Source organism: Coccinella septempunctata, chromosome 5 (genome assembly GCF_907165205.1).
Source record: "Coccinella septempunctata chromosome 5, icCocSept1.1, whole genome shotgun sequence".
NCBI classification, from domain to species: Eukaryota; Metazoa; Arthropoda; class Insecta; order Coleoptera; family Coccinellidae; genus Coccinella; species Coccinella septempunctata.
This window is the reverse complement of record NC_058193.1, coordinates 26,409,630-26,423,372: the sequence shown is the minus strand read 5'-3', so window position 1 is coordinate 26,423,372 and position 13,743 is coordinate 26,409,630. Positions and strand designations below refer to the sequence as shown.

The 13,743-nt window shown below is 34.1% G+C and overlaps 2 protein-coding genes across 11 annotated transcripts in view; one reads left to right on the top strand and one right to left on the bottom strand.

Moving 5' to 3' along the window:
- LOC123313762 overlaps positions 1-13,743 on the top strand; it is an 81,807-nt gene that overhangs the window by 47,974 nt on the left and 20,090 nt on the right. The window contains exons 5-8 of the mRNA XM_044898761.1: positions 5,026-5,162; positions 8,008-8,287; positions 11,026-11,351; positions 13,245-13,466. Of these exons, the coding sequence (XP_044754696.1) occupies positions 5,026-5,162; positions 8,008-8,287; positions 11,026-11,351; positions 13,245-13,466 (965 nt within the window). The remainder of the gene's footprint in view (positions 1-5,025; positions 5,163-8,007; positions 8,288-11,025; positions 11,352-13,244; positions 13,467-13,743) is intronic.
- Positions 77-3,596, bottom strand: LOC123313763. Of its 10 annotated transcripts, none has more exons than XM_044898766.1 (10): positions 3,171-3,595; positions 2,973-3,074; positions 2,591-2,914; positions 2,199-2,524; positions 1,896-2,131; positions 1,698-1,838; positions 1,099-1,639; positions 895-1,048; positions 391-518; positions 77-324 (listed from the first exon to the last, which is right to left on the bottom strand). In XM_044898766.1, the coding sequence occupies exons 1-9, from the start codon at positions 3,361-3,363 to the stop codon at positions 511-513; spliced, it is 2,025 nt and encodes a 674-aa protein (XP_044754701.1). In that variant the 5' UTR covers positions 3,364-3,595; the 3' UTR covers positions 77-324; positions 391-510. The 10 variants fall into 10 exon arrangements, with proteins under 10 accessions (XP_044754701.1, XP_044754698.1, XP_044754697.1 ...); XM_044898763.1 differs by having other exon boundaries at positions 77-337; positions 391-510; XM_044898762.1 differs by having other exon boundaries at positions 391-510.

The window sequence follows — 13,743 nt, the reverse complement described above, 5'->3', positions numbered from 1 at the left end:
ACTTATATTTTGTATTATGATTTGGAAAAACTTAAATCAGTTTCATTCTAAGGAGTAAAGGAAAAAAAAGTCTTGCTTTGATTAACATGCTTCTTTATTCATGTTAATATTTAGCTGAGGTTAGTGCAACGGGGAACCATACAATTCTGCGTATGATACAAGAGCTCAGGGAAAAACCTCAGAAGAAAAAACCCTGCCTCCCCGTGTTTACAAAAAAAAACCAAACGAAATTAACAGGAGATATTCAATACTGAAGGACATCTTATCTTGATTCTTCCATAAAGGGAAATTAGAGTCTTCTCCGAGGTGGTTGAAATTCAAAGTCTGAAATAGAAAGCTGTACAAGATTGAAAATTAATTATGTGTCAAATCAATTAAAAATTGACCAACCTCTTTCAAGTATGGCCTTAAAACCATCCTTATACCAACATGTTGCAATAGAAAAATACATAAGGACTCTTTCAATTCCAATTTTCCTCTTCTAACATTATTTAATTATCTCATTTAGATCTAGAATACTCAAAAAATAAAATTCAAATGTACATCAAGCTTCTATAAATTATAGAAAAAATACTTCCTTTTTGAAATTTTTTTTATTACCACTACCTTGAATCGTACTTTTATTTGGTGTTAAAAAACATGCTTTATTTGTCGATAACCTTACAACCTTCCATTATATCACCTGTTAGTTAGTAGATTTGAGTAAATGACATGCAGTATTTCAAAAGAAACTGAAAAGGCAAAGAGTCTTCTTCATATTGATCTGGAATAATCAAAATAAGCTACATTTACACATCATACCAAGCCCCAATACATTAGAAAACATACATTTATTCCATAGACAATAAACCTTTTGACTCCACCAACATGATGTGCAACTTGACTACTTCTTACTTGGGAAATACAACTGTTTCTCTATTTTTCTTTTTCTGCTGGTAGAAGCATTATTGCATTGCAAGTTATAAGCGTCTCTAATAATTTTTGCAATGTTACGAAGGGTACCCACATCCAATAAACCAAGCTGCATTCTAGCTTGTTCTAATACAATCTATAATAAACTATGAAGAACCATATGCATGAATCATCACAAAGACTTACATCTTTTGTAGTAGAATCTATTGGATCATTTGTAATTTGACTGGATCCACCTACGACACTCTGGACATCCATTTCATAAGCAGCCCTACTTGTTGATGGTTGACATATATATAAGTTGTTGTCCTCATCATCATCATTTACAGTTCTCACACCTAAAACAGAATCGCTTCTCTCTGCGACCAGAGCAACTGCATGTATATGTTTACACATGGCAGCTTTTATAGTAAACTCTGCACATTGACATCTAAACCTATGGATGCATATTTTGCACTTAATGCAATATAGAGATGTGCAATCCTTATCACACAACTCATTATATGACACAATATAAAATTTATTACTCACGGATTCCGATGGTACTCTAAACTCACCAGTTTCTAAGCATACTACTTTATCGGTCAGTCCATTTTCTGCTTTCGAATGAGCTTCTCGGTTAACTCTGGCCTGGTATTGATTGGCAGAAGGTCTTTCCGTGTCAATAATGTTTTTCCACATCTTTTCATTTACCAATTCCTCCAAAGTGTCCAGTAATTTCTCTACCCTACAATACATTTTATAGAATATGATTATTATTCATGGTGCATCCTTCAAAACAATACCGTAAATTCTGATTTCCCCTCATTTTATTGTACTTCAATACTTTATTCAGGCTTTCTATAGCCATGTTGGTATTAATCCCAACATTTACTCTGTGGCAGTGAGCCCACATCATGATTCTTTCTTCACTTTGGAAATAATAACTGAAAAACATTTATGAAAATCTTCAATTATACTCTTCCACATTTAAAACAACTCACTTCTTTAAATATTTCAAAAACTCATTTTCCTGTCCTTCTTCCAAATGCTTGAAATATTCGTCTTTCATCTTGTGGAATGTTGATACATCAGTCTCCTTCAAAATTTTTCGCATTCTATTTTTCATCTCTTTTTTGTTGTCCACATTCTTCAACTTGTTTCTCCCCTGTATATTCCAATTCTTAATAACATGCCAAGTACAGAGGAGCCTTCTTGGCTTTCTTTCTGTTACCATTGCCTGGAAAATGTATTAAAAATTTAATAGCTGTAACATAAATCCAATATGTAGCTATGTTCTTCAATACCTGACACCATGCATTATAATATTTTATATCATCATCGGTCATAATATATTCTGCGTCCACTGGCTCTCCAATCTTAGATTTCAAAGCATCAAAAAAAATATTTTGGATGGTTTGATCCAGTCTATTCGATAATAAGAAAGCCACCGGGAAACCGATTTTATTCTCATCTTTGACTAAAACTATAGTCAGATCATAATGTCTTGAGTTTGTGCCATGGGTTCCATCGATGCATATTATCCTTTTGAATTGTTTGAGCTTTCTCTCCATATCATCGTTCATGAATCCTAGAGCAAAGTCTTCTGCCTTCAATCCTGGGTAGGTTTCTCCTGATAATTTTACAATTTGTAAAGAAAGAATAGGAATGAAGGCACAATTTTGAATAATATACATACCAATTTGCTTGAACAAAAAAACATAATTTTTTCCTTGACTGTTCCACTCTTTCACTTTCAAAGTGGTGGCAACCATGTCATCATCATGTCTCCTCTTCTCTATGTTGAATTTTCTTATAATATAAGCAAGATCTGCCCTTTTAAGCACATTAATTCTTTCTAGCTTATTGCCGGTTATAGTTCTTGCATCTTCCAAAATTCTTTCTTTTGTGACTCCAGCTGCCAATTTACTAGCAATCATTTCCTGCTGGTCCTTTGTCAAATGTTTAGATCGCAGTAGATCGTCATGACCAACATGTGTTTCAACAAATTTAACATCCACCCCTTGAACATATTCAGTATATCGCTCTAGAGAATACAACTAAAATATTACAATATTTACCTGTATTACATATCTTCACACGAATTCTAGAAGGGCAGAAACCAGAGATTTTGATACTTCCCCCAGTTTTCATGCTGCGTTTGCTACATTGGCTAGTATATCCTAAAAATGGAACAGATAGATGATATTACATTATCGCTGGTGAAATAATAATACTTCACTTGTAAATATTATGATGAATAACAAATAGGTACAAACCTGAAAAATTACTACGATTGCATTCATAATATACCACCTGTCCATCGCTGATTTTACGATCTCTTCGTTTTACGTAATCCACATTTCTGTTATCAAGTGCTCTCCAAGTCTCAAATTCTTCTTCATTCTTAAAAGTAAAAAGTGATGTCTTGATACTTAGAGAATGAATCTGCTGTAAGTGATTAATCAGCATATCATGAGACTCAAGAGCTACTTTTTCTTCTTGAGGGCAAATGGGGCATTTTATATGCACTGTCTGTTTTGCAATAGGTTGTTCATTATGAACATCTCGCAAATGGCGATATTTCGCCGAAACACTAGAGTATTTCTTTTTACAGATTTGACAAATCAGTTTATCGCTGAAATATGAGGTTTTAATAATGAATCAATAATATGTATAATAACATAACATAACAGTGAATACATACTTTTCCCCATCAATGTTCAAGAATCTATTTCCTGAAAGCTAAACTACAAGTTAAAAATTGAAGCAATGAAAATTGCTTTAATTTGAAGAAACTCCTGAAATACAATAGATATGAATTAGAGCAATAAAAATTGCTTTAATTTGAAGAAACTCCTGAAATACAATAGATATGAATTAGAGCAATAAAAATTGCTTTAATTTGAAGAAACTCCTGAAATACAATAGATATGAATTAGAGCAATAAAAATTGCTTTAATTTGAAGAAACTCCTGAAATATAATAGATATAAATTAGAGCAATGAAAATTGCTTGAAGATATTCCAAATATATTCTCAAAATATTCAGTAGCAGCTTTCAGAGCACAAATGTTTGGGCAAGTAAGCAACTATCAGAACAATTCAGAATTGAATGGCGGAAAGAGTGGAAAGACCGTTACAAATTCTTCAAGTTGAAGAATACGACAGAGACAGAGACAACTCCCACTCTCCCTCTCTCTCTATCGTTGTCGCATGACATGTGCTGTTTCCTGATTGGTTCGCATCAGGGAGAAATTAGTGTATGCTCATACAGAGAGGCTCGAATATTATTTCGAATTTTTAGATCATTTTCAACAGACTGTAACTCAAAGAAAAATAGTTTTACAGCAGATTCGAAAAAAAGTATATTGTTCTCTAAGTGCCTAGTTTTTCGATCTGAACGTTTAAGTTTTTCTGCTCCAATGGTTTTCGAGAAATTTTCAGAAAATCACAGACAAAAACTTTTTAGAAATTTGTCATTTTGCTGTATTTTTCATTTCCCTCAACTTCTTTATGAGCCAGATAAGTTGTTTATTCAATTTCAATTTTCCCAAACGCTCATAGAGAAAAAAATGTGAAATTAGCGAGAGAAAATTTTATTCGACTTGATCTTGTAGAGAGTTACCTAATTCATGTCTGTGAAATCATCTTCTATTCTCTGTGCAACCATTATTTGCTGGTATATCGTTAATGAAAGACAAAATGATCCATTTCCATACAAAGTTGGATAGCTCAGCAAGAAGTTGTCGCATCAAGCTCTTCGGAAAAAAATTTAAGCTGGTCTGGTCCATGTTAAGATTAATTCTCAATTCGGGACTGATGCTAAAAAATTTGGGAGTTAGGATCTAAAAACTAGGAACATGAAGCTATACAATCTTCTTATTTCGCTTACAACGTGTTGAAAATTTAGAATTGTTCTGGTATCTTTATTTTTCCATTCACAAAAAATGGACGTTAGATGGATGAATTTTTCAATCATTCGTGAGAAATCTTTATTTCCTGAAACTTGCTTCGAAATGAGGTTTCTAACCATTGACAATATAGATAGCTCAAAGTAGATCGTAATGTTCATTTATGTGGAGCGTTGCAGATTTTTCACTTATTCCATTCATCAGGACTATTTTTGTTACAGGATGTAACAGAACATATTCTGGAGTTGTTGGTATAACATACGAGTTAGAACTGCATCGACCAAAATCAGACAAGATTCCATTCATTTGCCATTTGACATTCACTGCTACAGGTGGAGATTACGGTGATCTAGTTCAGGTACTAAATCAAATTTAGATCTCTTACTCATACTGGCACTCTCACAATTCGATATGATATGATTCTATAACACCTGATAAATGACATAGATACATAAAATTCGAATTTGAGTTCTGAACTCCACTTTTATATTTTAAGGTTATTGATTTGATGATGAGGATTGTAATGTTACTATAATGATTATTATTGTATCGTGCCCATTTGGAGTAAAATTGCAAGGCTGGAACCACCCCATTACTGAACCCTCAGTTCCCAAACTTTAAACTCTCAACTGATAAATTAATGAAAATCCCTCTTCTGAAATTATAAACGCAGAAGCTGGTCTCGATCATCAACACCTCATTTTTAAGCTCCCTTCGTCATTGAAAAGATATTACAGACCTATCCGAATATTTGGTCCCGAAAAAACCGTAGAAATCCACTTTTTCATTTATGAAATCTTTCACACTGTATCAATTCAGATTTATTCAATTCCTCATTGATGCAGATTATGGTAGATATTTTTAGAATTTTTTCTTGAGTGCAATATTTCTTGAAGCAAGTCCCTTGATTTTGCTTTCGCCTTGTTGGACCTTTAATATACGTCCTTCTGAAGTTTGAAAATCATGGTGTTTTCATAGGTGAGTCTTTTTCCGTTAAAAGAAAAAAGTTAGCGAATGCATCTATCCAGTGAGATCAGATTTTGAATTGATGATGAAATTCGGCACACTGAATCGAACATATCATAATCAAACATTCGTTTATTTGAAAAAATCCCGGAGAGTACACATTGGGAGGCCTGTCACATATAAAATGCCAGAATGTTAGCAACAAATTCCGTAATGTATCGTGAAAGTTACAGGAATTGTGGGTCGATTTTTAAAGTGCTCATTTCAGAACTCATGCAGGAAAAGCCGATTATTGTTTTAAAGGATTATAGCATCCTTTATGAGCGGTTTCGGACATTAACTCATTAAACAAAGAGCACAAGGTCCTTGCTGTTTTATCATACCTAGAAATATTGCTTGACATTTACAATTATTCTAAGCGACAACATTCCTACTGGTATGTGCATTCGCCAATTTGTACCTCCAAGGTGAATACGTTTATTTTCATTGTTTTCTTTGTTAGATTTAGTCTATTGATGTGAAACGTATTTGTGACCAAGGTAGAAAATACTCTCTGGAGATATTCACTCGTTGAAATGAATATTTCAGGGAGAATCATCTGTAATCCACCCACTGCCTCTAAACATAATTCATTTTTGTATTGAAGGTTGATATTTTGTTCCTTATGCATATTAAAGAACAAATAATTCTAGAAAATCACTTGACTGAAACAAAAATGCTCATTAAGCGTTTGTGAGATTAAAAACTCTCGTAATTTCTCAATTTCCAGACCATGAACAACTTCTACAGAATTTCAAATTGCAATCGGAGAAAAATGGTTTAAATGTTTCACTGATAGAAATCATCGAAAAGATTCTATTCAATGTAATGTGCAAAACATTCTCTGAAAAAGTTATGCTAGCAATAAGGCAATCTTACTATACTCAACAGCTGTCAGTAATTATATTATGCACTACCTAATTGATTCTTGAAGTGACGTTATATGTCCCAATTAGGCCTGATTGTTCACCTTTGCGATGATAACCATTATAATTACTCACTATTCTGAGGTATGTACCAAACGTTGCAGCATTATATTCATGCAGAATAGCATAAAGTGAATTGTATTTCATCAATTGAGGAAGTGTTCAACATACTGTATAAATTTCATGACACTGATTTTTTCACATGGCAATGTATCAAACAATTCTTAGGATGCATTGATTTTCTGTTCTGTCGATAGTCAATTTTTGAACTCTGATATGTTGGATTTCAGGAATGAATTTCCTACTACTTAATCAATTTGCCCTCATCAATTTTTTACCGCTGGTAACATTGTGGTACATAATTTAATCTGATTCAATTCAGATATAAATCAGCCAGAAAGAATCAGAGAGTTTGCATAGATTGGAATATCAATTTTTTGGTTGCGATAAAGTGTTCTGTTAATATACATGTACAACTCAAAGACCCAGCCTGTATATGAATATATTTCCAAGTCCTTTGGCAACACCGTATGTTATTATCATAAGGTTGGTTCTTCTGGGTAATAAAAATAACTCGATCACTTCAATTCTATTTTTGAGTATTCGATCCAATATTCAAATTTGTTGTTAATACTCAATGATTTTACTGTAGAGCGCTATTTTTTCAAAACAATAGGCAGTATACTTGCAACACCATACGCTAAAATTGTTCGTTTTTGTAGATAAAACTGAAAGTTTCAAAAGCATTTATTTTAAGAAAATTATAATTTCTATAAATTATTAAGATCTTCAGTTGGCAAAGAAATACAGAAAAAGCTATACCCAATCTGCAGCACGTGCCAGTAATATTGAGCAGAGTATACTTTTCGTTACATTTATGTGGAAACTCATAAATCTAGTAGAAATCTTATTTTATGATAGGTCCTAAATTGATTTTGTTCGAACTCTGGGAGCTTTTTATGGTCCCACTAAGGTCACAAAAAATGTGATATAGTTATAGGAGTGTTTCATGAAATTATAATAAATCGATTTATGATCGACAGGGAAAAATGAAGCAATTTATTTAGTTTATTAGTCGTTATTCACTCTGCTTTTATATTAAAATCTTATCTAAAATCAATATTTTCCTATAGCCTTCTGCAAAAACTACTGCCATCTCCTCCGGACTTACTTTAAAGAAATTATAAAAAAGCAATCCTACAAGAATTCTTGTCCCTCCTGAAAAATGATCGTGCTGGATGGTACACTGCAAATTTACTTTTTTCTTTCCAGTTGACATTCGACAGTTTCACCCTTGGACGTTTTGAATCCTTCACATCGGACGGTTGCCCAGATGGTGCCTTGCAAATAGCAGAAGTCGATAGGCCACAAGTTGGGGGTTCTTGGTGTGGCACTACTTGGACACCTGCTATTTATTATAGTGAAACTAATAGCGTTGTCGCTTCCGTACATCTTCTGAGATTAGCCAAAGACCAGGCTGGGTACAATTTCGACTTCAGAATGGAGTACAAGTTCTTGAGGAAGAGCGTGGCGATAGTGAGGTATGGAGGAGGTGAGTGAATAATCTCCTAGCTCTTAACTTAGGGATATAAGGAATATTTTTCAAAAGGTTTTCAGGTTTTCAGGCACTCTATTGCTGTTTTATCAAAAGTTGTAAGCCTCGCAAATACTGGCTCCTTGTGAACCATCCTGTATACACGGTGAGTCTTTGACTTCTACAAATATTTTAACAGTAGATTCTCGAGGTCGAGGAAAACACACTTCTCCTATACCATTTATTTCGATTCGGCCCTGATAAAAGGATATAGCTATTTTAAGTTTTTATAATGAACTGTGCGACCCCTGTAAAAACAAAACGACCTTTAGAATAACAAGATAAATCTGGGACATTACACATCTGTGGATTTCTCAAACAGGCAAAGTACCACACATACTTTTTGATTTTTGAACATCAAAATATTCGAAAACGGCGTATTATACGAAAACATATGAAGAACTTTAATTTTGCAAAACGTTCAAATATTCATTAGATAATGTCCAACTTAGTTTCAACAGTTGGGTTCTTTGCATTTTTGTTATTTTTATGGTACGTAATGGTCGTAATGAGAAAACTGGAAAAAGTGGATGATATCTTGTATTCGAAAAAGATTAATCAAATAAATGAAAAACTATATTGAGAAATTCATTCAATTCGATAAAACCGTTTGTGAGATAGAACTAAAAATAATATTTTTCATGGTTTTTCAACAGCCCGTATCTTTTAAACCGAGCCGATTCGGAAAAAATGGTAAAGAAAATTAGTGTTTCTTGTGACCTCAAGAATATTCTGTTAAAATATTTGTATGAGTCAAAGACTCACCCTGTACATAATATTGAAATTGATGAGTGTTTTCTTGACGAAAACCACCACGTCTTCTGTTGTTGCTTGGGGTAGAAAATCAATATTTCAAAGTCTGAACAAATACCCAGACTGTGCCTTCCACCACACTTCAAGCCGCAAATCTCTAACTGTGTTACTCTTGTCCTTCCATTTCCTTTCCTACTGTAGGGGATGTACACATCAAAGGACAAAGAATTTTTTATGTGGGGATAAAGTGGACCATTTCATGTCGAACCCCGATATCAAGTCTTTGGCGCCTTTATATATGGAAGAAGATTAGGTGAGGACTTTTAAGCTTCTTGGGCTCATATCCCGAACAGAAGAGAATCTGGAAAGTTTCCTTTTATGTTATATTTGATGAAACTGATAGTGAAACATTGTATTTCTTGTCATTTCTATGTGCCACCACTTATATAAGCAGTTACTGCAAAGTATACTCCATTCACATTTATTTTACTAGTCAGTTGGCCATGAAATAATTTTCTCAAGTTTTTGTAACTAGAACGGAGTAGGGTTGGCAGTCATGAAATATCGTTAACCCTTTAATACCCAAGTCCGCCCTGAGACTGGTTGCATATAAGTGGATAAAAAATTATTCTGCCCATGTCCGCCTTCAGTATAGGTTCATTTTGTGAGTACAGGTGTTAATGTAAATCAGTTAACTATTTGCGAAAAAAAGATGTAGATTATACATAAGCTAATTTGAAACTATACGGAAATATATCAAAAAAAAAAAAAAAAACTTGGGCATTAGAGGGTTTGTCATAACGCCGTTGCCAGAACTAATATATCAATGTTTACTACGAAAATGCCGAAAGTGATTGAAAGAAGAGACAGGGTTTCAAGAAGTGCTATTTAGAATTCAGGTCCGCTCATTCAAATAGTTATACCCTGATATTCTAAAATCCACAATACGTCAGACGGTAGCGAACATAATGTATAATAAGAAATGGATCACGCCTTCAAAGTAAGGCAGGACAATAATAAACAAATTAATTCCGATACATAATTATCTGCGGATGTTATGTATCTGAATTAATTTGTTTTTAATGTATAATGTTTCATCTGAATCTAAACAACTATTTCAGCTGAATATTTCCACAATCAGAAAGAATGTGAAGGAAGAGGATGACCAAGAATTTCCTTCTATTGGGAGACCCAAAAAAGTGGTGGCATTTGAGAATTTTATGTTTAGTGAATTAATGCGAAAAGTTTACTACAGGATTTTCGATGACTGATATCGTAAAATAAGTTCCCGAAAATTGATTTTTCTATTTCTCATTTGACTTGTCCTATATATTGTAAATGTCTCAAGGTACCAATATTATATTGCGCAAGATGATTGTTGTTGAAGAATTTAACATTCTTGTAATTATCTGTTAATTCCTTCGGGAGATACCCATTCCCAACCACTGCATCATATGCATTTCATCTTCGGGTTAATATTTTTGAAATCTACAACTAATGTAACGTATTCAAACTTCAGCCGAAGAAGATAACGAACATGAACTCCTCAATCTAGTACATATTATGATATTATACTGATCTCTTGTAATTTCCATGCAAATAACTGGATTTGGTATGACTTCAATCAGTTTGTATAAACTTCAATTATGTTCGTCACATATTTTCCGAAGAGATTCGACATTGTGATAAAATACGTTATAACAGAAACTTTTACGTAGAACGGGCAACATAGCGTTGATTGAAAATCCAAAAATGTTTTGGCAAGCTTCATAACCCCACATTTTCGTACTATACACAGTGAAATGTGTCAAATTTCCATAGCCAACCGTGTGCTAAAATAAAAGCGAATGGAGTATAAATATTTCACTGAATTTTATGTTCTCGATAAATCTTTATTTTCTTTTGTATATTTCTTCCTAAGAACTTCTTTATTATTTTTGTAGGTCTTCCACATCCGCCTTTTTCTTCCAACGTAACAATACCCACTCTCATGTTCGGTCCAGAGCCAGAGTACTACCTGGGCGACCTAATTACTGGGACGTACTGCTCCAGAATATTCAGCGACTGTGATAAAAAACACTGCCGTTTACAATCCCCCAATTTTCCGGGGGTCTATCCCCGTAATCTGACCTGCTATTACGCAGTCAGGCAACACGAAGTTCCTGCGGGAAAGCACGCTCTTATTACAGTTAGGCAGCCAAAGGGTCAACTAATTTACATCAGGAGTCAGGCGGCTTTGTTTGGGACAGCAAGCACTCGGGAATTGAAGGTAAGGCAACAATCTATGCAGATGGAACGATAATTCTTTATACAAAACGTAATCAGTTATTTTAGTGTGCAAAAACAGTCCAAATATTAACCAACACCCATCTGGGACTCCTATATCTGTCTACTTCGAAGTCATATCGAGTTGAAATTAGAATGTTTTTCAGTGAAACTGATAAAAATAGTATATTATAATGCTAGGAACTATTATGGCACTTTTAATTCATCCGATCGGGTTACAATTCTCCCAGGGATCAAAAGAATTTTAGTTTAGAATGTTTACTCTGCTACTGTCTTGTGGGTGGTTGTAGTTAGCGTGTCAGATTAATATAAGATACCTTGAACCCTGTAGAGTACCTCTACCAAAAAATAGACCTGTATATAGCGGGAATAGTATAGGACAGCCTGTCAGAATAAAAATGATCATTGTACATAAACGAGCTTGTCAGATCAAGATATATGTGCTTAATTTTACATGTTGTTCCCATGTGTACATGTATATGTTCCCTCAATCTGACAATTTGGAGGGTGCCAAGCTTGCAAAAAAACGTCACGTGTACTTTCTCGAATATATTGGCTTTTATTTTGTTTTGAATTTTATAATTGAAGAATAACGGAAAAAATATAACCTGACAGTTTCAGCAAGCCGAAACAATAAAAATTGGCCATAAAGGTCACAAAAATCAGTTGTTTTGATTTAACCCCTCTCCTGGGCTCCAAATTGTTTTCGAATTCATTATAAAAGTTGTAGAACATAACATTTCCTACAAATTTTGTCCGAAGCAATGTGTTCTACGTTTGACCGTTTTTGAGATATATGGCGATGAATGCACATTAGACTGGGTTTCTACGTTGACCTTGGCCTTCCGCATGTGTGGCTAAGTTTCTCGCCCTTATCATCCTCTAATTCGAAAACGCTTTAGAGTATGTAAAATTGCTTCAGACAAAAATTGTATAAAATTTCATTATACAAAACTTTCATAATGAATACAGAAACGATTTGAGGTACAGGAAAGGAGATATTTAAAAAAATGCCTTGTTATCATCTTCAAACTGTCAGATTAAAAAGACCATCCCGGATTAGTGTCAGATTAATGGGTCAACACGTCTGCAACACCGAGAGTATCCATCTGTATGAAAATCTGACACGCTCTGATACGCTCAACAAGCGTCTGTTCCGATATTCCTGAACAGTACTGTCAGTATTTCAGAGACGATGCCTATTGGCCCAGTCATTCGAGTTCTATTGTTATTCGATTGCTGGCCAGTAAAACCAGCAATATCGGAACAGGCCCAAGGAATAGACTACTGGGGCCCTAAAATTTATAATAGGCTACCTGACGATGTCAAAAAGTTTCAAGGAAGAAGATTCAAAAACTGTGTTCGAAAAATACTTCTGAAAAATACAATTTATAATATTCAAGAATTTATTAATAATTAACTTACAATATCTTCTGACAAGGCATGTAAATTTTTGATGCTGAGAATAAATGTTATGTTATGTTATGTTAATGTACAAGTTATGATTTTTTTTGCATTTTCAAAGGACATGGATTCAACATGAATTTATTATTAGAGACACGTGGGGCATATACAGTGTCTACCTAATCTTATATTAGAAGCCAGTTCCATAATCAATTTTGGAATCACTTTAATTTTGAAGCCATTTTTAATCCTACAAAAATTTTAAATAGAAGCCTGTAAAATAGAGTCCTCTTTTATTCCCTGAAGTGTAAAAAAGTTTTAATCCGTTTTGATCAGGATTCAATTGAAAACACCAGAGAATTATCTGATTTATAAACTGTTCTCTCTTAAAGTTCTTCTCTTTTTCCAAATCTACCAAATGTAATAACAAAGTGGCTTCTCCCTATCTATGGAAAAAGTTATGTTCTTCTAGGTTTGGGATGATTGCAATGACGTTCAAGACTACGTCACTGTCTACGATGGATACACGACAAGAGACCCTGTTATTTTAAAGTTTTGCGGGGGTGGTGAAGCCGTGCCAGAAGCAATATCTAGCGGACACGAACTGCTGGTGGAGTTCTCCACCAGCCCGTATGGAACTTTCTCGCATCCAATTCCAACACAATCATTGTACGGATTTCAGCTGGAAGTTGAGGTGAGATCTGTTGAACAAATCTTCTTTTCATGTTTGTCAAATAATGCAGATATAATGGTGGTCCAAATGAAATCGATAGCCACAGATTGACGAATACAGGATACGAAATTATGGATAATGGCGTAATCCGACACGTCAGGACAGTATTGGAGCCTGCTCGGACTCATTATAAATAATCAGTTCAGTAATTGATAGGTACATCGTATCACTGATCGTTATTGTTTCCCAGTTATGACGTTGATCCGGGAAATCTATTTTTTCAATTGACTATTAGAGT

What these genes read in the sequence shown, in the direction of transcription:
- LOC123313763 (XM_044898763.1), bottom strand. Translation starts at nt 3,363, where the DNA reads ATGCTGATTAATCACTTACAGCAGATTCATTCTCTAAGTATCAAGACA. An exon ending in TTTTTTGTTCAAGCAAATTG is followed by an intron (nt 2,525 to 2,590) that starts GTATGTATATTA and finishes TAAAATTATCAG; the next exon opens with GAGAAACCTACCCAGGATTG. An exon ending in TTTTTGAAATATTTAAAGAA is followed by an intron (nt 1,839 to 1,895) that starts GTGAGTTGTTTT and finishes AATGTTTTTCAG; the next exon opens with TTATTATTTCCAAAGTGAAG.